At 39.9% G+C, this 27,216-nt stretch overlaps 1 protein-coding gene across 1 annotated transcript; it reads right to left on the bottom strand.

The window, feature by feature from the left end:
- Positions 1–813: 813 nt before the first annotated feature.
- pmm2.S (phosphomannomutase 2 S homeolog) lies at positions 814–21,741 on the bottom strand. The gene is given in 8 exon segments (NM_001092472.1): positions 814–1,884; positions 3,826–3,941; positions 5,221–5,296; positions 6,020–6,119; positions 10,027–10,118; positions 10,693–10,769; positions 12,900–13,017; positions 21,604–21,741. Coding segments are annotated over 8 exon segments (783 nt in total). The 5' UTR covers positions 21,685–21,741; the 3' UTR covers positions 814–1,761.
- Between the last annotated feature and the right edge of the window lie 5,475 nt (positions 21,742–27,216).

Raw genomic sequence — 27,216 nt, 5'->3', positions numbered from 1 at the left:
ATAGTAGTGTTTCTGAAGCAAACCCACCAGTTTTACCAGTGCAGGCAGCAGCGATCCTGGGGCTGCTGCCGCTGGAGGCAGCAGCCCAGATGCCGCCCCCCTCCCGCTCTGCACTTATGATTCAGTGTCGGGGGGGTCAAAAGGGGGCAGCATTGCTAGTGCATTGAGTGCAATTGCGCTCTCTGCACTAGTGAAGCCGAATTTATGGGTTAAAACCCGGAAATTTGGCTCTAAAAGTTACAAGAGGTGGCTTTTTGCCGCCCCTGGTAACTGGCCGCTCACTCCCGGCTGAGGCGAGGGTCTCACCTTTCCTCATGGCAGGAGCGGTCCTGAGTGCAGGGCAACAGTACATTATATTGTCATTCCTTTAAAACACTTTCATTTTTTGGTGTTACTGTTCCTTTAATAAGAGTAGATGCCAGAGGCTATACTATCAATAATATTCACATGTAGATCTAAACATGCATGCCCATTGTTTGGAACATTATATAACTGTATAAAGATGGATGGATGACACCCAGCAAAACAACTGTGTTAAATGACAGAGATAGCACTTGATAAAACTAAACAAGCATTCAGTCATCTTACATTAAATACTAAACCTCTAGAGGCCACTCTTTTCCTGGAGATTATGCCTGTCATTATTTGAAGTATTTGTGCCAGTATGTTAAGCAGTACATTTACAGAGTGATAGGCTGCAAAAGACCGTAAAAACTTTTTTGGGTACCCGGGTTCCCCCCTACATTTCTTAACATTTGGCACATAAACTATACACTGGGCTCATGTGTAGGGCAATATAACAACTCTATTTTATTTTATTAAGGTTCCCTGGACTTGTGTAGTGTAATGTATTTGCTGCAACATATACGTCCATTCAACTTTCACTTCCCGGTTTAGGGGTGTGAGATAGGGTTGCCACTTTTATGCAAAAAAATATACTGGCCTTCCCATTGCTGTTCATATTCTTCTCTATTATTTTAATTGGCAACAAAGATCACTTTTACCAGCCAGACAGCAATCGTATTCCCATTTCATTTGCTTCACAGTGTCTGAATGGAATAAACTTCAAGTAACAACATTAAGCACTATAAACACTAGCCTCGAATCTGTTGTTCTCTTACAAACTGTCATTACAGAAGCCCATCATTAAAGGAATTGTCCAGTGTAAAAATAAAAGCTAGGTAAATAGATGTAAAATAAAAAAATGTTTCTAATATAGTTTAGCCAAATATGTAATGTATAAAGGCTGGAGTGAGTGGATGTGTAACATAACAGAACACTACTTCCATCAGTGTTCTCCATTATCTCCATTATGTTGTTGAATATCAACATATGCTTTCATTATGAAGGGCACAGTGTGAGAATTGCTCTATAGCAAGGGTAACATTCCCAGCAACCAGAAGAAAAGTCTCATAGTCAGTGAAACATAGGTTTTCCTTAAGCCTTTCTTCCCTATTTGTATAATTGTCATCAAGAACCTTTTTTAATGATACAATGCACCGGTATACATCTACTATAGATCCCTCTTGTGTTTCTGCAGTACTGCAGACAATCTTTACAATAGGGCCATATAAAGGTATATTTTCAAGTAGATGAACAAACATAAAGTGGTGGCTTTTGGTTCTGCCTGTGATTATCTGTCATGGAACAGTCCATGTCTCCTATCACAGCATCTATTTGGTCCTGGTACAAGAAAAAGACAATTTTGTGCCTTTTACACAAGTAGGTCAGACCTGCAGGTAACATGGTCCTAGAAGCCAATCATACTTCATTGTCTCTTTCTGAGAAGAAAAGCTCTTGGCACCTCTGTACAGTGTCCTCAGGGGAAAGCACAGTATGTCCTATTGTACGAGGGTCAGTGTAGATCTCGTAGTCATTCCCACCCTGTGGTCATAAAATGTGAATATATGGATTAGTTTTTGACATTCAGCATAAGTCATTTAATAAATGTTGCTTTACTGGGACTTTTTCATACTAAAGGTTTTTACATACTCCATTCTTGTTGAATCATATGCCATAGAACTGTATGTGCTGAAGCAACAGTAACAGTGATTTTCCCTTATTAAGACCTTAGTGAGGCTTATTAACTAAGGGGTTGCAGTTGCATCAGTGTCATTACTTTGCACTTTTCCTAGGGCTCTTACACACTGGTGGTTTTTCCTGCGCTCCCTGCAGGAGTAGACACTCTCAATTATTGTGAAGGGGGTTGTACTCACACAGACGCATGTATGCGCCGAACGCAGCTGAAATGCCACATGCTGCGTCCCACTTGCGTTTGGCAAGTTTGTACTGTGTGAGTACAGCCTCCTTCACAATAATTGAGTGCGTCTACTCCTGCACACTCAATTGTGTGTAAGAGCCCTTAATATGCAGATCAGGCTCACAGATTTCCCCTATTGCTACTCATAAATGTAACACCAGATTCACAACACTTGTACAGATATTGCAGGGGTGCATGTAGGAGCAGAGGCTGCAAACTGTGATGAAATCTCTCTCTCTCTCTCTATATATATATATATATATATATATATATATATATATATATATATATATATATATATATATATACAGCGCCGATTCGTACCTTAGGGCTCCTGCAATGCCGCCCCCCCTCGCCGACTTACCTGTCGGGAGGGGAGGCAGGAACACTAATGTGGAGAGCGCAATTGCGCTCTCTCGCATTCGTAAAGCCGAATTTCCGGTTTAAAAACCGGAAATTCGGCTCTTAAAGGTGCAGGAGCGGCTTTTTGCCGCCCCTGGAAACCGCTCCGGCGTTGCCGCCTGAGGCGAGCGTCTCAGCTCGCCTCATTGGCGGCGCACCCCTGTATATATATATATATACCTTTATCAAGGATCTAATTGATCGTCCACCTCACCTTCGACAAAGACAGAGTGCGGACACCCAAGCATCTATCTATATATCTATATATATCTATATATATATATATATATATATATATATATATATATATATATATATATATATATATATACACACACACACACAAACAGTGTCGGACTGGGCTGGCGGGACACCGGGAAAAAACCCTCATGGGCCCCCGCTGACCCAGCCCCCCGATCTCAGGGCCCCCAAATAAAATGAATTGCGGTGCCATTAGTGCATGCGCATCGGCGTTTGCGCACACAATATTGGCACTCGCACATGCACGCCAATGTTCATGCATATGCATGGGGGAGGGGCCCTGGTGGTTAGTAACTCGGTGGGCCCCCCATGTCCAGTCCGACCCTGTATATACGGTACATTGTCTGGACATGCACTGACTCCCTTGTCTCTACAGCACACACTTGCCTTAAAGAAAATAATTTAAAAATGACATTAGTACAGGTTGGGGACCTGTTATCCAGAATGCTCGGGACCTGTGGTTTTCCAGAGAACGGATCTTTTTGTAATTTGTATCTCCATTAATTAAGACTACTAGAAAATCATGTAAACATTAAATAAACCCAATAGGCTGGTTTTGCTTCCAAGAAGGATTCATTATATCTTAGTTTGGATCAAGTACAAGATATTGTTTTATTATTACAAAGCAAAAGGAAATAAATAATTGTAAAAAATTTGGATTATTTGGATAAAATGGAGTCTACGGGTAATTCAGAGCTTTCTGGATAACGGGTTTCCAGATAACGGATCCCATACCTGTAGTTACGGCATTTACCAAAAAACAAAATCAAAATCTAGGGGCTGCAATTGGCTTTTGCACCGTGCTAAATTTGTTTATGTAATATCCAGTCTTGTAAAAATGTATTCAAATAATGGGGAAAAAAAGGCATGGAAGTATCATGCTATGAAAGCAAATATCTCACCGGAGTTGTCTCATTGCCAAAGAAATGAATGCTGCTGAATTTTTCTGCTACTACAACATCCAGACAGCAGCGTTTGTCCCAGCCTTCAGGGAAGATGTCAAAACTGATCATTCCCCCTACAAGGAAAAAAAGTAAAAGCTAATAACCTAATATATTGAGAATGTTGGAGTGGAGGTATGATAGGGAGGATGAGACACTAATGGTAATGTTCTAGATGGCACTAGCAACAAAGAAGAAGCCGAGGCAATGCATTTTATTTTATATACAAATGCAGTTGGACCGGTTATATTTTTATCATGGGAACACAAGTGCATTCTAAGCATGTGAAGTTCAAATGCTCTAGCTGACTCTAGGTTACTATGAGGGCCCTTACACAGGGGAATTTGAGCTGCGCTCCCCTGCATTCCGGTTTCATGCGCTCAGCTGCAGGGGGGCGCAGGAGTAAACGTACGGCATTACTGTCAAGGGGGCAGTACTCACACAGACGCATGTAAGTGATGAAAGCTGGTAAAATGCAACATGCTGCATCTCAACGTGCGTTCGGCGCTTACATGCGTCTGTGTGAGCAGGTCCGGACTGAGAATTAAAATAGGCCCTGCCATTTTAGGTAAACAGAGGCCCAATCAGCCCACACAGAGACCCAAACAGCCCCCACCAGCCCACTAAATACTGACTTTCTATGGCACCTTATAGCAGCCCCTCTGGCATTTGCCAGTCCGGGCCTGTGTGTGAGTACAACCCCCTTGACAGTAATGGCGTACATTTACTCCTGTGCTCCCCTGTGGCAGAGCGAATGAAACCGTAATGCAGGGGAGCGCAACTCAAAATGCCTGTGTGTAAGGGCCCTTAAAGGAAAACTGAACAAGGAAATGGTTAATCACTGGGGGGGTGCCCCCACACATTTTAGACATACCAGTATAATCACTTCATAAAATGGAGAATTTGTATTTTAACCCTAAACATGCCAGTATAATCACTAAGTAAAACTGATAATTACTACAGAAAGTGGATAATTAGCATAATAATCCCAGACATGCCAGTGAGGTCAGTGTAAAAATGACCAATGAGCACTCCATTAACCCCAGACAAACCAGTAAGATCACTGCAAAAATAGCCACAGAATGCACAGAAAGGACAAGCAAAGGATTAAAGGGGTTGTTCACCTTTATATTAACGTTTAGTATGGTGTATAGAGTTATATTCTGAGACACTTTACAATTGGTTTTAATGTTTTATTATTTGTGGTTTTTGAGTAATTTAGCTTTTAATTCAGCAGCGCTCCAGTTTGCAGTTTCAGCAATCTGGTTGCTAGGGTCAAAATTACCCTTGACTTATAGTGTGAGCTATATGAAAAGAGAAAGCACAAGCAAATGTTAAAAGAACAAAGATCCTCACCTCTTGTAAATCTCAGACCTTTCCCTGCAAATTCTCTCTGTAGTGCAGCTACAAATTTCTCTCGGATTTTCTCTTTCTGTGGAGAAACATAAGGTTGTAGCTAATTACATCTAGCACCAGGGGCACTCCTCCGCCAATGAGGTGAGTTGAGGCAAAAATGCCGCTCCTGGTAACTAAGAGCTGAATTTCCGGTTTTAAACCCGGAAATTTGGCTCTTCTACTGCAGAGAGCGCAATTGTGCACTAGCAACGTGGCAAAAACAAAGGCTGCCTCGGGCCGCAAATTGGGTAGGATCACCCCTGTCTAGCACTGAAAGCCATGCCATGCTAGGCAAACTCCAAGTAATAAAGGAAGGCTGTGGACCCCAGCTAAATTCATTTTTACTTTCAAGCATCATTGCTTGTTCAAATGGAAATTAAATTACAGTGTTCAATCCAAGCAGGATTATTTCTCAGAGTAAGTTGTGCCTATGCAAGCCTGCATTCTTGGTTGCATGAACTTTACAGTGCTGTTTGCACATGAAATCTGCTATTTGTGATGTGATGGCGAATACAGGGATTATATACAGTACAAGTGATGAGGTTTAGGTGGGGGAGAACTCTCCAACTTATATACAAGGTAAGAAAATGTAGGGTTTACGTGTCCTTTAAAGATCTTTAGTACCCTTGGCTGGTACAATAACTCCCACGCATCAAGTGAATCATTTCCAACCTAATCTTTTATCTCACTTTAGTTTATCCTTTTGATCATCAGGTGATGCCAATGTTATTTTCCAGGCCCTTACTAATTGGTAGCATACCTTATCTAACTCAGAGAATTCAATCCTTTCTTCTTGAGTGCAGCTTCGTCCAATGGGTGAAATATTGAGCATTCCATTGCGAAATTCAATGAATGTTCCTCTGCAAAAGATGGGCCAGAATGTTAGAAACTAAAACCCACTAGCCACACTGGCAGTTAGGCCTTTGGGCAAAGAACTGTTTCTACTTGGCTCTCTGCATGCCTGGCATTATACTGTAATAACATTACTTGATTAACAGCCTTAAAGGAAAACTATACCCCCCAAACAATGTAGGTCTCTATAAAAAGATATTGCATAAAACAGCTCATATGTAAAATCCTGCTTCATGTAAATAAACCATTTTCATAATAATATACTTTTCTAGTAGTATGTGCCATTGGGTAATCATAAATAGAAAATTGCCATTTTAAAAAATAAGGGCCGCCCCCTGGGATAGTAGGATTCACTGTACTCACAAACATACCAACAAACCATACATGTTAGGTCACATAAGCCAATTAACAGACAGAGTTGTGTCTTTTGCTTCCACACTTCTTCCTGTTACAGTTAGAGTTGTAGTATTTCTGGTCAGGTGATCTCTGAGGCAGCACACAGACCATCACGATATGGTGGCTCAAGGCAAGAGATGTAAAAGGGCAATATTTACTTAAATATATATTCCAGTTTGATAAGATTCTTTAATATGCCACTTAATATGATATGAACTATCTGTTGCTTAAGTGTTCATTTTGGGGGTATAGTTGTCCTTTAACGCTTTGGGGTATATTTATCTAAGAGTGAAGTTAAAGATCTCCACAGTCCACTACAGTGAAATACCGCCTCTCTCCATTAATTTCTATGGTATTTTGAAAGGCATATTTATCAAAGGATGAACTTTCACGTTTACCCATTGATAAATACTCTTTTAAAAATCCCATAGAAATCAATGGAAAGTGGTGGAATTTCACTCTAGAGGACTGTGGTGATAGTGAAAGTTCACCAATTGATAAACACGCCTTTAAAAATCCTATAGAAATGAATGTAGAGTGGTGGCAGGCTGTGGCGATCTCTAACTTCACTCTTTGATGAATATACCCCCAAGTCTCTAAATATATAGAATGTAATCATTAGACGGTGGTGCCATGCAAGATATTGTGCAAACAAACGTAAAAAAAATGGAACTGTACTGGAACATATATATTCTCTCTTATTTTGATAATAATATAGAGATCATTGCCAACCTTTGAGGTGCTACATTGCTACAATGCTCATTTTTATATCCATTGTAACCTGCAAGCCTTACAATGAACTGGGATTAAATATCAGCTTGTAAGTACACAGTTACAGGAAACGTATGTCGTACAATGATTTTCTCATTGTGCAGTGTCTGTGATTGATATATTTGGGATTGGGCCTCAATTGCAGTAAAGTTGGCTGCACCTAAACAGATGAAACTTACTATCAAATTTTGGCCATTTCTTGGCCATTTTTCAGTACATGAATGTTGGAGCAGTCAATGCCGGCTGATATTGGTCAGGTAACCATTTGGCCAGGTTTGAAAATTTCCCAATGCTGATGTGCAGTTCACAGTGTATTGGTAGATAAGGAAGTAAAGATGAGTTGAAACTTCTCTTTACTCCTTCCTCGAGTTCACATTGTTTAGGCTGTTGGTCCAAGCAATTGGAACAATACAAGGGGTGGCCATACTGAGTGAATATTCACTTACACCTAATGAAACTGCTATTGAAGAAAGAAAGCCCCCTAGTCTGATAGCTATAGGCCAATTTATAAACATAGGTGACCAAATTATACTAACACCCTTTTGGGGACTGCACTAGGTAAATCCATAATGGAGAAGAACCTTAGAGTCCTTGTACATAATAAACTTGTTTACACTTGTTTTTTTTTTTTTTTTTTTTTTTTTATGCGTAATAGATCTTGCCAGACTAACTTAATTTCTTTTTACGAGAATGTAAGTAGAGACCTCGATTCTGGGATGGCAGTGGATGTGATTTACTTAGACTTTGCTAAAGCATTTGATACAGTGCCACACAAAAGGTTACTGGTTAAATTAAGGAATGTTGGCCTGGAACATAGTATTTGTACCTGGATAGCGAACTGGCTAAAAGATAGACTACAAAGAGTGGTGGTAAATGGAACATTTTCTAATTGGACCAGTGTTGTTAGTGGAGTACCGCAGGGCTCTGTACTAGGTCCCTTGCTTTTCAACTTGTTTATTAATGACCTGGAGGTGGGCATTGAAAGTACTGTTTCTATTTTTGCAGATGATACTAAATTGTGCAGAACTATAGGTTCCATGCAGGATGCTGCCACTTTGCAAAGTGATCTGTCTAAACTGGAAAACTGGGCAGCAAACTGGAAAATGAGGTTCAATGTTGATAAATGCAAGGTTATGCACTTTGGCAAAAATAATATAAATGCAAGTTATACACTAAATGGCAATGTGTTGGGAGTTTCCTTAAATGAAAAGGATCTAGGGGTCTTTGTAGATAACACGTTGTCTAATTCTGGGCAGTGTCATTCTGTGGCTACTAAAGCAAATAAAGTTCTGTCTTGCATAAAAAAGGGCATTAACTCAAGGGATGAAAACATAATTATGCCTCTTTATAGGTCCCTGGTAAGGCCTCATCTGGAGTATGCAGTTCAGTTTTGGACTCCAGTCCTTAAGAGGGATATAAATGAGCTGGAGAGAGTGCAGAGACGTGCAACTAAATTGGTTAGAGGGACGGAAGACTTAAATTATGAGGGTAGACTGTCAAGGTTGGGGTTGTTTTCTCTGGAAAAAAGGCGCTTGCGAGGGGACATGATTACACTTTACAAGTACATTAGAGGACATTATAGACAAATGGCAGGGGACCTTTTTACCCATAAAGTGGATCACCGTACCAGAGGCCACCCCTTTAGACTAGAAGAAAAGAACTTTCATTTGAAGCAACGTAGAGGGTTCTTCACAGTCAGGACAGTGAGGTTGTGGAATGCACTGCCGGGTGATGTTGTGATGGCTGATTCAGTTAATGCCTTTAAGAATGGCTTGGATGATTTTTGGACAGACATAATATTAAAGGCTATTGTGATACTAAACTCTATAGTTAATATAGGTATGGGTATATAGAATTTTAATTAAAAGTAGGGAGGGGTGTGTGTATGGATGCTGGGTTTTCATTTGGAGGGGTTGAACTTGATGGACTTTGTCTTTTTTCAACCCAATTTAACTATGTAACTAACTATGTAACTGGAGAAAGAGGCTCTTGAGGAGGAACAGTGGCGAAACTACTATAGATGTTACTGGGCCCCACAGAAAATTCTTTTTAGATTTTAACATATGCAGAGTTTGTCCTTTGTACCAATATATGTTGAGACTGCTCATTAATTAGAGCCTTATGGGGCCCCCTATACCTCCTGGGCCCCCCTGCACCTGCAGGATTTGCTTCCTCTGTAGTTATGCCCCTGTGGAGAGATATGATAATGATAACTATGTATCAATATATAAGGGGATCATATCATAATCTCTCTAATGATTTTTATTAATATTCAGAAAATAAATAAAATTAGAAAGTCTTAAAGTTTTTTTGCCTTCCTCTGGATCAGCAAAAAGTTTTTTATATAGTCAGTAATATAATAGCTGTTAATATACATGTGTCTTTTTTCAACCTAACAGTATGTTAAATTGTTACTAAGTAAACAGTTAACCTAAAAGCTGTGTCTAAACAAACTGTATTTTGTTTTAATCTTGCAGAATTATTTCATGATCCGCATGAAAGATCAATCAAGTACAATGAGGGCAGTTTGTACTGGTGTTGAAGGCGAGTGATACAGAGTTGTTATAGAAAACATTGGGTCATTGTTCTCCTGAGAAGTTGAACTAGCATCTGGCATGCTGGGAGTTGTCATGTGAATGTGGTTCAGAAAAAGCTGGACTTAGGTTTTTTCTAAACCTCACTTGTGTAAAATATTGAGCTGTCAGCAACTTCCCCAAAGACCTCCACCATATCCCCATAAATACTCACCGTTTCTTTGGCAGTTTGAGCAGAGCGATGTACATGAGGCAGAAATTAATAAGATCTTGGAGCAATTCTTCACCAAGATGGTTCTGGATGGCCTTAAAACAAAGTCATGGTACATGGTTTGTTACCGTTAGATAACACTGTGCATAAAGATGCTACTGTCTGGGGGTATAGCCTTCATAACTAGAACATTAAAGCTAATTGCTGGCTGGTTTTATTTACTGCATTGTAGCAATTTTGTCCTTTGTCAGTATAGAAATCAAACTGTGTTATCCTAGAGCTTACAGTGTATATCGGCTAATCAGACATAGAATTATTACTTGTTCCTAAGCTAGGAATCTTAAAGGGGATGTAAAGACAAAGAAATGAAATCCCATTTTATATTCTTTAATGAGAAGGAAACCTATCTCCAATGTACTTTAATTTAGAAAATTGTACTGTTTTTATTAGAAACCTGATTGTAGATAGTAAAATTCCCCCTTGGTTTTACTTTCTCTGCTGAGGATAGGACATTTTAGATGGTCCATTGCTGCTCTGTCTGCAGGATAATGATGATATTAAGGGCATTACAGGTGATAGATTTCTTTTTCAATAAAGAAACTAAAAATGGGTTTTCACTTTTTGCCTTTACATCCCCTTTAATTGCTTTTAAAGTATTATTGCACTTACCTGTCTGGAGAGAAGTTTGCCATCCTTGTATTGAACAATTCCGTTTTCAGCAAATATGTAATCAAACTTCGAAACCACTACAAAGGGAAATATGTGGATTTAATTAAAGGATAATTGAAGCTGAATGAGTAGGCTTGAAATGTTGTACATTATGTCAGTGTCGGACTGGACATTATTGGCCCACCGGGTTACAAACCCCAAAGTCCCCATGCACATGCGTGAATGGGGCCCGCGCAACGCCTAAAGCAGGCTCATGGCGTGCATGCGCACAATGGCAGGTGAATGAAAACCAAAGCCTGCGCACAGAGCCACAAAAAATTTTTTGGGGGGCCTGGCAGATCAAGGTCTGGGCCTCAGGAGGAAACTTCGGGGTGCCTTCAAAAAACTAAGCGCTCCCAGTGCCATCCCTCCAGTGATTTACATTCTAGCCGGTGGGAAGGTAGGGGAGGCAGTTCAGGGATATTATTCAGGCTGAAGAAGAGGAGATTTGTTGCCGGGCGACTAATCTCCCTGAATCTGACCGTGTGTCTCTGCCCTTACAGGCAGGTTTTTACTATTGGCTACTAATCGTAATGCTATAGGTTGCAGCCAATTAAAGGAACATATTTGTTTCAGACATTGTTCTGCTGGACAACAGGAGATACTACTATGTAAACTGGACAAGCTTCAAAGCTCCCTTTATCAACTGCTCATGTCTAATGAAGACGAGAGGTGACTTATCAGTGTCCAGTTAATTTAATCACTCATTTTTTTTTTTTGCTGGATGGAAACCCTGTAATTCCAACCTACATATGATAGCCTGGTAACCAGCAACCTTTGGACTCCACATGGGCTTGTTATTGTTAGGCTGCAGATATTATTGTGTTATGGCACAGTTCACTGTGTGTAAGTCAATAAATAGTTATCACTGGGGAGAAGGTAACATAATAAACCAAAGGCTTTTACTCTTTCACAGAAAAAAACAAATCTAAAGACTTTATTTGAGAAGGTAAACATGCTCTCACTCAGCCACCCTGTATCTCACACCTTCCTGCTCCAATCAAATTGCTGCTACCTGCATCTATTCCAGGGCCATCTGAGACTTATTTGTTGTTTTATTTGATCCAATAAAAAAAAGTATTTTGGTTAACTACAGAATACAGGTCGGTATATTTATCATCTTTGTCACATTCTGTTTTCCAAGTCTTCTCATATTTGCCTAAAAACATCATAGTTTTCTTCTATTTTCCTAATCTTTTCCCAAAGTCACAATGGCATCAAGTATGTACTCAAATTGAAGATATAGTTGGTGAAACAGTCCAAGGTAGACGCAGAACTTTGCTGCAAAAATTCTTTATTCACACACACAGTGTGAATAAAGAATTTTTGCAGCAAAGTTCTGCGTCTACCTTGGACTGTTTCACCAACTATATCTTCAATTTGAATGCTAGTACCAAGGACGAGGTACAGAAACAGTCCATACAGGTTAGAAAAAATTGAGGGGATAAACACCACAGCCATTGGAAACAAAAGAAGCTATCAAGTATGTACCTCTATTAGGAGTGTGGCCAGAAAACTGCTATGATACCATAGAAAATATCTATAGTAATCATTTACTTAGACCCCCAGACAGAAATGCAAGAGCACTCAGGGGTGCAAATCTGACCACTTCCCAGTTGCTATGGTCAGTGACCTAGCAACTGGCTAGGACATTAATACTAAACTGGAGACCTTCAGACGAAAAGATTTAAAGGTGTGCTTCACCGTCACTTGTAGTATATTATAAATTGGCCAATTCTAAAAAACTTTTCAGTTGGTAATTTTTTATAGTTATTAATTATTTGCCCTTTTCTTCTGACTTTTTCCAGCTTTCAATGGGGGCCACTAACCCCAACTAATAACCAAATGCTCTGTAAGGCAACAAATGCATTGTTATTGCCACTTTTTATTACTCATCTTTCTATTCAGGCCCCACCCTGTTCATTTTCCAGTCTTTTATTCAGATAAATGTATGGTTGCTATGGTAATTTGGACCATAGCAACTAGACTGCTGGAACTGCAAACTGAAGAGCTGCTGCTTAAAAACCTAGATAATTTAAAAACAACACAAATAATAATAAAATATTAAAAACAACTGCAATTTTTTTCAGAATTTCACTCTCCACATCATACTAAAGGTTAACTCAAAGGTGATCAACCCCTTTAAACAATTCATTCATGGACCTTACCCTGATCTCCTTCTCCAAGCTGCTCTGCAATCTTAGAATAATCAGATCCTCCAACCACTCCAATCTTCACTCGTTGGCGGAGCTCCTGCAGAAACCGATCGACTGTTGGGTCTATCTTCTGTAAAAAGCATTGGGCATAAGGAAAAATGACAAAGAGCACAAAATAAGATAAAACCTAGATTGCATGTAAGATTGTTTAGAGAACAGAGGGACACAATCAATATCGAAGAGCTGGGGCCCAATCTGTGATCTTCTAATCTGTAATATTCTAGAATCCCCTTGGATTCTGGGATTTGTATAATGTTTTTCTATAGACTGATCTGTCCCTAAGATCTCTGTAACCTCTAGTGCAGGGGTCTCATTCCAAACCTTCTTTACCCATGAGCCACATTCTAATATAAAAAGAGTTGGGGAGAAACAAAAGCATTAAAAAAGTCCTTGCGGATGCAAAATAAGGGCTGTGGTTGTTGGTATTTTTTTAGACCTTAAGTGGACTGGCAGCCTATAGGAGGCTTTCAGTACAGTACACCTGGTTTTTATGCAACAAACACTTGCCTCCAAGCCAGGAATCCAAAAATAAGAAACTGATTTGAGACCACTGAAAGCAACATCCAAGGGGTTGGCGAGCAACATGTTGCTCACAAGCCACTGGTTGGGGATCACTGCTCTAGTATAATTTATATAATACAAGGAAACGGCTCTTCAGATTTGGATCTATATTGTTCTATGTTCTATACTTTAAGACTCAGGAAGAACCACAGCAACCAAAATAGATAACCCTGATGACAACCCATTCAGCCACAGGACACAAACTGCCTTAGGCAGTCATGGAAACTGTATGGTGTGGAGCACTTTATCAATGCAGAAGTTACCAATCATTATCTGCTTGACAATGCTAGTAATTGTTACAATGAGTTTCCTAGTCAAGTGCATGAGGAGCAGCTGTAGGAAACTTAGCAGCATTTTCCCTGAGGCCACTGGCGCTCAAGCTCCTCTTCACCTTCTCATCTGCTGCTACATCATACACTAACACTGCATTGGCAGATTACATTTATAAAACCTTCCTAATTGAGAAACTGAATTATACCCTTGATACATAAATATCCAGGGCCGCCATCAGAGGGGCACAGCAGGTGTACCGGACCCATAGTTTTTTTAAGCTTGAAGTGGGGCCCGGCGGTGCTACACTTCCTGGATTAACCGTTCCCCACTTAAGTCGCAAAGAAGTGAAATCCAATGAAAGCCACCGCCGAATGGACCCAAAAGCCGCCAAAAAGGCACAAAGCTGATGAATGGATTCCAAATCCGCGAAAGCCACCAAAAGGACCCAAAAGCCACCGAAAGGACCTGAAGCTGACTAATCGAGCCGAAGAAGAGAAGAAGGAACGGAACAAGAGGAAAATGAAGAAGACCTTTAAAGGTAAGTTCCACTGAACACCAATGGTCTTTTGTTTAAACCCCTGACACCAATGTTTTTTATTTAACTTTCATGGGGGGCTCTGGTCACCCATGTCTTTTTATAACTTGTGGGGGGGGCTGGCCACCAATTAATTTTTTTTAACCTGTGGGGATGCCCTGACCACCAATGGCTTTTTATAACTTGTGTGGAGGGTGTTTTTACTGTACCAGCTTGGATGAATGTGTAGCTTTTTTACTGTGGTGTGGGGTGGGCGAGGGCCAAGAAAATTGTTATTTCTGATAGCAGCCCTACAAATATCAGTCGTGATCATCAAGCCAGGAAAAACTAAAAATCCAAATTTCATCTAAGGTTATTGGTACATCTTTGGCCAACTTTAAAATTGCTCAGCTACCATTGTCTCAGGCTGGCTGACTACAAGTCGACCTAACCTAAAATAGCTTTCCAATGGCGTTGTAATCCCCTTTATGGAGAGGTAATAATAATGCCAGCATGTATGTGTACTAAACAAGGTAAGATACCGTGGCCCTTTAAAATACAGTCCATTTTTATTGTTTAGATCAGTTAATTCCTCTTTAATTGCCTCTGCTTTGTTTCATTCTCTTGTGCTGTTTAAACACCCATCAGTTGTGTATGTGAAACTGTACATGAAATAGGATCCCTTAAGGTCAGAATGTGACCGTAAAAAACACAGGCTGACTCACTCTTCTGGCTGCCTGACTTCACCAATTCTCCTATTAATCATAGCCTGAATAATACAAACAAAGCGATTGCAGGCCAATGTGTTTTATGTTTAGTTCTCCTGTCTGTGATGTACCATATAGTAAATTGGGACTGCTCATGGCCAGGCAAAACACTGCTCCTGGTAACTGCAAGAGCAAAAATTCAGATTTTTAAACTGGTATTTTGACTCTCACAGTGCAGAGAGCATGATTGCGCTCCCATCACACCTCCTCCGATAATGTAAAGATTGTTCACCAGAAATAAAGACTTTTTTCAACTACTTTCCATTTTCTACCATTTTCCCAAAATCTAAGTTTAAAGTTTAATGTCACTGTGTCTGGTGGTTAATTCTGGCAGCTCAGTAATTCAGGCGCAGACTGTTACAATTTTGCGACATTTACTTGATACATTTCTCAGCAGCATCTCTGGAGTATTAGCAACTATTGTACAGCCACCTGTAATGAAACTCAGGGATTCTGCAAATGTATAGCAAATGTATCAACTAAATGTATCAATTTAGAACAGTTAAAGGGATACTGTCATGGGAAAAAATTTTTTTTTCAAAATGAATCAGTTAATAGTGCTGCTCCAGCAGAATTCTGCACTGAAATCCATTTCTCACATGACCATTGGTCACATGACATGGGGCAGCTGGGAAATTTACAAAATGTCTAGCCACATGTCAGATTTCAAAATTGAATATAAAAAAATCTGTTTGCTCTTTTGAGAAATGGATTTCATTGCAGAATTCTGCTGGAGTAGCACTATTAACTGATTCATTTTGAAAAAAATGTTTTTTCCCATGACAGTATCCCTTTAAAGAGTCGGCGACCCCCCCCCCCAGAGCTGCTTTAGAAGCTGAAAATGACACTTTACATTCCAATTTTAGAAAAACTGTCACAGATCGAAAATAGAAAGTAATTGGAAAAAGTCTGCATTTCTGGTGATTTGTCTGAAACCAACTGAACTGAAAGGTGAACAACCCCTTTAAGTGTGGATAGGTAAATTGGGACAGAATCTCTGTAGCCACCTCAGGGTTGCTGCAGGGTCCAAAACTCCCCTGCTCATGGCATTCACTTTGGTGGTGAGAAAAAATAAAATTCTGTGCAGATTCCGCGAGAGCCCATCCTGACCGTGAGCAGAACCACCGGATTTGTTATGAGAGCAGTTCTTTGTTTCTGCTCTCCCATTGCTAAAGCCCTTTGTCCTTGTTCAACAACAACCGGAGAGCTGCAAGTTGGACAGAAAATATAAAACAATTGTATAAAATAATGCAATATACCCTTTGCACTATGTTGTTCCCCCAGGGGAATCTTAATCTTGTGTCCCCTTATGCTTGTGTGCTGTGTATGGCATGTAATTCTGCAGCACTTCTAGCACATAGCAATATTAAATGTGCCCTTTAATGTTCTTTAATGTATTTTTATACAGCGAGGCACAAGACAACACACACGTCAGAATTCAGAGCATGCATAACACTGCACACATTCCAGTACAGAACATGCTGTTTTTCTACAGTAGTCTGTTTAAACATATCAGATTGCACCCCTTTTGAACTCCCCGTCTATTTACAGTATACACACAGCAAATCTGCTAGACAAACCATTGTTAGCAAATAGTAGTATTTAGCGTCACCATTCTGTTTAATGTTATTTAATCTGTATCTTTTTTTTGCAAGGAGAAACAAGCTTCATTTATAAAAGCAGTTGATGGCAGAGCATACTGCGATGGCCATGAAGCAAAAGGTCACTGTAAGGAGGTGGATATGTTAATCTGACAAAATGTCAAACAACAGAAAATTCATACAGAATTTTGGCAACATTGTTTTCATGCAAACTGAATATTTTTACTATTCAAATTTAATGGAATAACATCTTATTTTAGAAAGTCAGGCTCAAAAACAACTGGGGACCTTATGTTGAGTAATGCAGCTCAACTTCATAGGGAGTGTTTTAACCCGTTGTGTACCAACACCTTTTGATCTCATCAGTTCAGTGTCGCCAGTAAACAAGGCTCCCTCTCCTTCAAATGGAAACCTGGAAAGGTGTAATATGTGACCCTGGCAAAATGGTAATTATTTTTATAAGCACTGTTGGCTGCCATGTAAAGCGTAAATATATAGCAATTTTCTTCTGACAAAAATCCAGCAGTTTAATCTTGTTTTATTGGAGGGAAACAAGTAACACAGAAAAATTAAAGTGTTTTAAAGTAATGAAAATATAATGTACTGTTACCCTGCACTGGTAAAACTGGGGTGTTACTTCAGAAACTCTACTATAGTTTATATATATATATGCTGCTGTGTAGCCATGGGGACAGCCATTCAAAGCTGAAAAAGGAGAAAAGGCACAGGATACACAGCAGATAACAGATAAGCTCTGTAGTATACAATGGGATTCTTCAGAACGTATCTGTTATCTACTGTGAATCCTGTGCTTGAATGGCTGCCCCAATGGCAACACATCAATTTGTTTATATAAACTATAGTAGTGTTTCTGAAGCAAACACACAGTTTTACCAATGAAGGGCAGCAGTGTATTATATTTTCATTACTTTAAAACACTTACATTTTTTTGGTGTTACTGTTCCTTTAACCAGACTAAACAGTTACAGTAACGGATGATAATGCAGTGCAAACAAAACTGTACATATGACACTTGGCCTCCTTTATAACAGAAAGTAGTGTATATAATTACAGATTGGGTTATAATATTATTTTAATCGCAGTAACCATAACAGCCGTATGCCATATCTGGACCTCCATATAAAAAAAACACTTGTATGCATATAGAAATGCGCCCTATCATTTGTGGACAAGATGCTTTAGAAATATATAGGTGGTGACTATCACTATTTATTGTACCTGCGGGGGGGGGAGGCATTTTGGGCCTCTGTTACCAGGTGGTAACCCTAGCTGCAGCACTTCCATATTGCAAAAGTGAAAACATGTTTTATTAGGTCAAAAAAGAGCAAGGTGCAAAAAGGCAAAAACATGGACCTTGCACCTTTCCCTGTGGTTATAAACAAGCCCTATTTTCAACAACATAAAGCAGATGTCCCTGTTTGTATCATTGGACATGCCCTGTAAATCTTGCTACAATCCACTCTCTGCAGTTAACTGGGCAGAACTAGGGGCAGCAAGGGAGAGTCCATTTTGGTAAAAGGGCTATGGGCAGGATTTTACAAAATGTAAAATACAATTTTACAAAATGCCAAATACAATTAGCTATTAGCAACAGCTCCTTGTCTTTTCTCTCTCTGCCTGTGTAAGCTGGTCTTTTATGAGAATAACTCTGTACATCAATACTGATGTGGTAGTTTGTCTCACCAACATTGGGAGCCAAAGCTCTTTGGTCTAGTTATAGCAATGAATATTTAGGGAACAAAGTTTAATGTGAAGAAAACAGTCTGCTTTTTGTCATTCTGGATTCCTAATTTGCAAGCAGTTATTAAAGAGAAGCTAGAAATTAATTCTGTTAATTTCCCTATTAATTCCCGTGCAAATTATTCTTTTTAAATGTATCTTGATATCCATATTTCATTTTAATTCTCCAACATTTTGCATGGAAATGACAAAGTTGGAAGGCTCACGGCAGTCATACAATGTTGATATAAACTACTTGTCTTGCAGTCCGAACCTGAATTCTGAACTTACCAACTGCATAAACATGCTCGATAATCCTTAAAGGAACAGAACACCAAAAAATGAAAATGTTTTAAAGTAATGAAAATATAATGTAATTTTGTGCAGCACTAGTAAAATTGGTGTGTTTTGTTCAGAAACTCTACAAAAGTTTATATAAACAAGCTGCTGTGTAAACACAGAATGGCTGCCAGCTAAAGGTCTATTGGTAGATTCCGATCTAACTTTTGGGCACCCCTGTGCTAACAGCTTGATCACGTATTGTGCCCATCAGAATATCCCACCAAGGAAAACTGAACTGCATATGCACTCCAAAGCCAGAGACCTTATGTGACCTGTTTGCCAATACCTTGATCAAAACTATCATTACTGTAACTAGAGGTTATTGGGTCCCACAGCAACAGATTTTTATGGCCCGACCCTAAACGTATACTTAAACTGCATAAAGTGTACTGGACCCACTGCAGATTACATTACTGGTGCAATTTCAATAAATAGCTGTAGTGCTAATGCTGTGGGTAGATGCCAGTTTCTATTCAGTATAACAAAATTGGCAAGCTAAGTTTTGCCGGGTGATTTATGTCCAATGAAGAATTATATACACAGATCCTCCTATTACATTACACATGCAACTGGGGCACAAGGTAGACAGGTAATAATTTCATTTGACAGACTACAGTACACCCTATATTTACACTGTGTTTAGCAATATAAATCACACATGTAACGCCAGTCTGGGCTATCCACACCACACTTCCACTTTCCAGCTAGTGAGCAGAGCATGGGTTACATTTGACTCTCTCTTCAGGATCCGGGCCTTCGCTATGTGGAAGCTTTCCCTCTAAAGGTGTAGTGCAACTACAACACTCAAGCTACTGTGCATACAAACATACAAAAGATTGGGTGCCAGGAGGTTCTTATGATGCAAACAAAGAACTGTTTATTAGTCATAGACAATGTCCTCAGGTTTATTCACTTCACAGTGAATCAGAGGAAAAAGGCACAAGCACATCACATGCAGCTTTACACATGCTGACACTCCTTTAGGACAGACTTGCCAGGCATCCCACTTCACCTCTGCGACATATTCCAGTAGTGGTCTCTGGATCAGGGCAATCATCTCTCCTGATTCCCTCTCAGCTGGGATCCCTATACTACAGGCAATATGGCCTGGGAGAGATACCTCCAATCTATCACTCCTATGTTGGAGCTCAGAACTGCTCTTATTTAGCTCAACCCTGACTATCTTACACTCCTAGAGAGTACTAGTACTGGGAGCTCACCTGTCACTTTCTATTCCTCATTCACCGGTTTGCCTGGTCTCCGACTTGGACACAATCCTTTCTGGGCCTTTCTGTACCCAGGCTCCCCTGGGCACACCCAGCTGGATCAGCATCCAGAGGCCAAAGAGGAAGAGGCCACTCCTTACACACACTATATTGCAGTATGGCAGGAAGTTGTCATTACCCCTCTTGGCCAATCACACTAAGAAAAGGGAGGGACCTTAAAGCCATAGGGGCAGAATAACCCCCTATGGGCCCCTAGACACACTTATAAGAAAACTATAATTATTATATCCTCATGTTTAGGGGAATACTGCATCTTTAATGTATAGAATTAATGCAAACTGTGTAAACACACATTCTTAATTCCTTTTAAGTTTTACAATACATTAATTCTAAGAAAGTCAACATGGGAGAATTTGCTAAAACTACAACTCTGTCTCGACCATGGCACTATCTGCAGGGAGTTTGTATGTCTGCATATTCCAGTGTCCTCAAGAACATACTGGCTCCTGATAAAACTGACACCAGTGTGTGTGCTGGGGACTGTACTGAGGCAGGGACAGATAACAGTGCTGTGGAAACGTGTCAGCTCTATATAAATAAAGCATAAATAAATATATATATGGATAATAGCCCTAGAGGCATGGAAGTTGGACAGCTGCGCCTTTACAGTTATAAACAGAAGGTCAACATTTGTAAAGATGTTTCTCTTCTAATAAAGGGCTTCATTTAACTTTGTGCAGGAAATAAATGTCCTTATTTATTAAGGTAACATTTCTACACATGTTTTGATGATTTAATTCAGCACAAAGGCGAGTGCTTGTTGTACAGCAGCAGCCAGTGTTGGTTTGCATTACAGCAGTGATCCCCAACCAGTAGCTCTCAAGCAACATGTTGCTCACCAACCCCTTGGATGTTGCTCCCAGTGGCCTCAAAACAGGTGCTTATTTTTAATTTCCAGGCAAGTTTTGGTTGTATAAAAACCAGGTGTACTGTCCTATAGTCTGCCAGTCCACACAGAGGCCACCAAATAGCCAATTACAGCCCTTATTTGGACCCCAGATAGTTTTTTCATGCCTGTGTTGCTTCCCAACTCTTTTTATTTCTGAATGTAGCTCATGGGTAAAAAAGGTTGGGGACCCCTTGCATTAGAGAGAAATGACGGCCGCTGAGTGGAATGTGACTGAATGTAAAATTACATTTCTCCTATCTTACAAGCTGGCTCCCTGGCAACTCTGTGTGTGTTGCTGCTGCTGCTGTTGCCTCTCCTTTTGGTTGCACTTTTATTTAAGTTGTATAATAATATACTTATTTCTATGATATCTCAGGCTGGAGAACATGCACTATGAGAGGAGTGTGTACAGTGCAGTTCTATCATTAAACAAACCTCATACACCCGCACACATAACAAATTCCAATATCTATGCTTTTCCATGCAATAAATATATATGTATAAAGTACACTGCGAGACTGAAGGCACCCACACGCGTGTAGCACCCAGCTGCACAGCCCTGTTATCAGAAGTCAACTCTTGCATATTTTGTAAGGGAAACATTCTCACACATTATTAACCCCAGAGGTGCCACTGGTTTCACTACCAGGCCCATGTGAGAAGAAAGTGTGGCGATTACCTACCTCCCTTGCAGGGGTTAAGGTCCCATCCACATCAAACAGACACAGAATGTCCCTGTGTTTTGGGAGCCTTCTGTCTGCCATGGTGTTCCCATCTGATGTGCAGAGGCCCTGGCCTTTGCAATGAATGGAATAGGGAGAGTGAAGGGCTGCTGAAAGAGGGAGGGAGGTGTGGAGGATTCATTGGCCAATCATTGTGCTCCAAGCTGGTCAGCTGGTTGTTGTAAACAAGACACACATCACGTAGCACAAGCTCCTTCCTGCCGCATGTTACAACAGCACTGGGGCCAAGTGGGCTGAAGGTCGCTGCCCGTCTCTGACATTGCCCCTCTCTGACTTCATGCAAAAAAGTAGCAGCTCGCAGGGTGGTCTGACTAAAATACACACAGTGATCCTAAACACACGTTACTCTCATAGATGCAGAGGCATAACTACAGAAGAAGCAGACCCTGCAGCTGCATGGGGGCCCACTAGGCCTTGATTAATGAGCAATTTCAATATATATTGAACCTCTGGATATGTTGGGGCCCTATAATGAATTTGCTGTGGGGCCCAGTAACATCTAGTTACACCACTGCATAGATGTCTATACCGGGAAGCACTGGCTGCTCCACACACAGAGCAGACGTCGGGGTTCACGTGCTGTTGTGCAGTGTGTGCTAAACATGCAAGTCTACTTTGTACTTATCACATTCATTGCTTTTCCAGTCTTCTCACCCCCAAGGGATGGTCACCATCTAACCCTAGTGCTTGAATCCAAGCTGCCCTTATACACTGTACTGTATACAAGCTGTACTTCTTCACATCAGAAAGGAAAATAGCCAGGGGATAGAATTCCAAAGGTTAAGCATCCCTGTGATTAGCTATAAGTGCTAGTTACATTACTGCTGGACTGCTGACATGTTCCTGTGAATCCTTTTCTAGTCTGTGCTTCTCCTAAAACAATGTAGCAGAAACTAAGTACACATTACACGGATTGTGTCTTTGTTGTGTTACCAGTGGATTTATTTGCCTCTACTGCAACTAGTGACTGCCTCTGTACCCCAGGTACAGGTCTGGACTGGGAGTCAAAATAGGCCCTGGCATTCCAAGTACAGAGGAGCCCATTCCGTTCCCCACCAGCCCACTAAATATTGACTTTCAATGGCATGTTATGGCAGCCCCTCTGGCATTTGCCAGAACCCACAGATTGCCAGTCTGGGCTGGGCCTGCCAAGGAATGTCAGCCTGCTGTAATTCTAGCTTAAGAAGAGCACAAACTAACAGGAACACAAACTATGCAGGTATAGCTGTGTCTGCTGGGCTGGGAAGGAGAAATGACAGCAGCAAACAGAGATAAGGTCTGCTGAACTAATGTGAATATTATCAAGAACATTGAGTTTCAAATAGCACATATCTAGAGTGCTAGTGCTTTCAGGCTTTTCATATTCAAGTCAGCAAGAGGCAGCAGGGGGTGATTTTGGCCATTGGCTGAAAATTGCCCCATCAGCCAGGTCTCATTTTCAAAACTAGCCAAAGTCAGCTTCAAAACCAGCCCAAAACTAGCCAAGAGGCACTTCAAAAGTAGCTCACAAATAGCACAATATGGGCAGTGAAAAAAAAGTCTAATAAATGAATATTTATGAAAATACGACTTTTTCAGATTTTTCCATGATGCACAATGGGACAGATTCGCCCATCACCAGGGGTGTAACTACAGAAGGGGCCAAGGAGGTATAGGTGTCCCATAAGGCCCTAATACATATACAATTTCAATAAATATTGGTAAAACAGGTCAACCTCTAGACATTTCGGTGGCCAGCAGATTTTTGTCCCCAAATTATCTGAAATGAGGAAAGTCACTTGAACATGTGAGAATGCTTAAGAGTGACAGGAGACTGGGGTACAGAGCCCAAAATCTAGTAACTCCTGACTTCTAAAGAAGTCAGTCCCATCACATGATGGGTATTGCAGTCTTACATTAAACTTGGCAGTCTGCAAATTGTTAAACAAAAACTACATTACCCAACATGCATTGGGAGACAGGATTGCCACATTAGGGCAAGAAGAAACTTGTACAAACCAGCCAAAGGCCCAAAAAGTAGCCCAAATCCGTACCTTGGCTAGGTTGTACTTTCTAAACCCTCCTGGGCTTTAAATTAGTAGCCCAATTTGGCTGGAAAACCGCCAACCTGGGAACTGGGATCATCTTACATTAGGCAAGGCATGCTTTGCCCTACACATCTGCCCATGACACATGATTGCTTCTCTTGCCGTGTTCACCACAAATGCACACATGGCAAACCGACTAGTTGTTGTCCAAGCTTCCCATAAAGCTGCAAGTGAAGTTCTAGATATCAGTCATGTCTGCCCTGGAAAGGTTTTACATATAGCTCTATGGGAAGTAATGACCTTCCATATGGGCAAAGTAGTAATGTTCTGCCATTCCTGTGTGTGCGTGTGACCATACCTGATACTGGATGTTACCCACTTGTTCAGCTTGCAGACTAAAAATAACAAGTGACGGGGATGGACTACGTGCCAATAAGAAATACTAAAGTTACTGCATACAGCAGGAGTGCCCATACGTTACTAATATGAGGTCAACTTTTAGTGATGTTGTCCTATTATGATCTACAGCCAGAATAGCATTAGCATTCTGTTCCAAGGAAAATATTACTTAAATATTAATTGATAAGAAAGTGTAAATTGCTATAATTACAAAAACAACTATTTCTTCTGTAACCTTAACATAAATATTTGAAGTTTATAAAAATGAGCACAGTTCTGAATCACAGCAGAAACTGAAGTTCTTTTGTACATGCAAATCTATAAAAGGGAATATATCCCCCCCCCTTGACATAAGCCCAGTTGGGGCTTATGTAGAAAAGATGTATAAATATTACTTAAACTATCAATAAATATAAATGTATTTTTTACACCTATTTCTTAGGATTGGAAGGAAACACTGATACTCAGTCTAAGACGAGGGAGTGGTTGCAATACACTGTGAGCCTAAGGGAGTGAGACACATTTACATTTCTTGTGGAAGTTCAGATAGTGTTTATGTACAACTGAATGAGGTTGTGTCAAAAAGAGGGGAGTAATTTAGCTTTATATCTTATTTAAACACTTTAAAGGGCTACATAGTTTCAGTAAGACTATACCTGTTCTTTTATGTCATCACCGAATTGTGCAACCATAATTGCCTGGTAACATTAAATTATTCATTACATGTTAAAAACATGAAATATGGGTTTATTAAGGTATAAAGAAAACACCCAATATCCAAATATATATATTACGATTTTTATTATACATGATAGACCATGATAAATATGACAATACAAGAGGCTATTACCTATAAATAAAAAATCATCACACTTCCAAGAATGTATAAAACAGATATGAGACCATGCAATATGAAGATGTGATTAACCTGATGTTATACTGCTAGTGTATAATAAAGAGAATTATACAGCATTAAATGTACAAACCAATAGTGGGGGCAGAATGGCTAGCAACAGTTTGCTTCTTTACACACATCTCAAATATCTACAATGGAATCTGTGGCGGGGGAGATATATCTCTTGACATTATCACTGAATGATTTGCAGACTGTCATACATTTATAAGAGTATGATTCAAACTCCAAGTAACACAAGCAAATTGACAAGTTTTTTTTTGGCCACAATGGACCCTATTTGACATTCACCATTTCATGTGCAAATTTCTGTAACGAAGGAGTACCTGGGGCTTAATGCACCTCAGGAGCTCTGTATGTAATGTCAACTGATGCAATATTCAAAGTGAATAGTACATTTTACATTACTTATGCCCTTCCTTGCCTGCTACATCTCTACTCCCTGGGAGAATCAGTACAACAGTTTTGTTACTGCAATGGAAAGTCTCACGTGGAGAGGGAAGTTGGTGGGCAAGAAAAGACAGCTATCTTTAACCTGCTTATACCAGCTTATACTGGCTGCATTATCTCCATCAGGAAAGAAGGAGGATGAGACAGGGATCCCCAGGGCTACAACAAACCACAATAAATTAGCCAGCTCTCACTACCACAAGAAATAGCTTTGAAGGAATGGGGCAGAAGGCAAGGCCATTAAATGATGCAGGCACAATGGATCAAGCAAATAAGTGGAATGCATATAAAGCCCATGGTTTACTTTGAACAGTAGGAATGGCGCCTGTAAAATAATAAGTATTAAAAAAAAAAAAGGGGGGTATATTTTCCCATTAAGGATGTTGTGGCATACTGAGAGTTAAAAATTATATTATGATGCCTAAAATGATAGGCAAGACGTTCAGCCCAAGTCCTACTGAATAAACTCATGTTGAAAAAAGTTAAATACTGCCCCTTTAAAGCAAAAAATGCAGAATGTGTAGCCCCAGTCCAACTGGGAGATTTACCTACTATTGCTCAGCCTGGATGAGCTTTTGACTCAGTTTTGGTACCCAGAGATTATTTCATGTTAGGAGAGAACAATGCACTAAATATATTACAACGATAAACAGAATAACATCTTCCTGCCTACAGATCCCAGGCTTTTCTGGTTCTGCTCTGTAGATTTCAAGCTGCCGGGAGGTACTTATGTACTTTTACAGAATGATTTTTCTTGAGTGGTATTATATTGGATAACTGCAGCACTCTTGTGAAATGGAAGAGGCACAAGGAGTAGTGTTTCTGAAGCAAACAGATCAGTTTTACCAGTGCTGGGCATGATATTTGGATTGCTGTAAATCACTGGTGATAATGAGCACCATAGCTTCATATCAAAATTGGAAGGACAAAAGATGTATTCAGGCATAATGTCACTCCACTGGTTCAGTCTGAAATCAAACACCTGAAAACAGTCATTACCCCAGCTATATATTCAGCCTGTGAAATTAACAGACTCATTACAAGCAAGAGGTAAGGTTAACATTTCTAAACCACAGGAACGAAGTACCGTATTGTATTTTTGGCACTCAGCACCTTGCTCCCTTGGATTTGCCTCCTATACTTGCACCCAGCTTCTCGTAATTGCCATTGAAAATGTTAGGGGCCTCACATGGAATAATTCAATAATGAAATAAACAAACACTAACAATTATGTATGAGGAGTTCATTAGAACTGGTCATACTAGTTATATATTTTTATAGGGTTTTCATCAAAGAAAAATTATTTTTTTCATTTCACATCAAGCTTCTTGCAATTAAAATTGTTCATATACAGAGTGATAAGTACTTGCAATTCAGTAATTTCGGCAAACTTCCTGGCCATTGCTCCTTGTAGAAGCCTTTTGTAAGGCAGTTGTCTATTCTGACAGAAATTCTGGTCTGCCAATGCCTCCCAGTGTTGCTGGACTTAAAGTGATACTGACACTAAAAAACTACTTTTTAAAATATGAATGTACATTAAAAGTTACCTATAGGTCATGCTGATTGTTTATTGCTGAGAGGTTTGTTTTTGTAAGTTATTGTTAGTTGAAGTTCCTAAACCTGACTGTTTTGCCAACCTGTTTTATGATTTTTTTATTTCTAAATTACACTGTTTACATTGCAATTAATTCACTCTACAATATAAAATTTCCTGAACAAGCAAGTGTATTTAGTTTTATTTAATATTGGTGTGTAGGCAGCCAT

This window comes from Xenopus laevis, chromosome 4S, assembly GCF_017654675.1.
Source record: "Xenopus laevis strain J_2021 chromosome 4S, Xenopus_laevis_v10.1, whole genome shotgun sequence".
In the NCBI taxonomy this organism is placed as follows: Eukaryota; Metazoa; Chordata; class Amphibia; order Anura; family Pipidae; genus Xenopus; species Xenopus laevis.
This window is presented reverse-complemented; position numbering and strand designations above follow the sequence as displayed.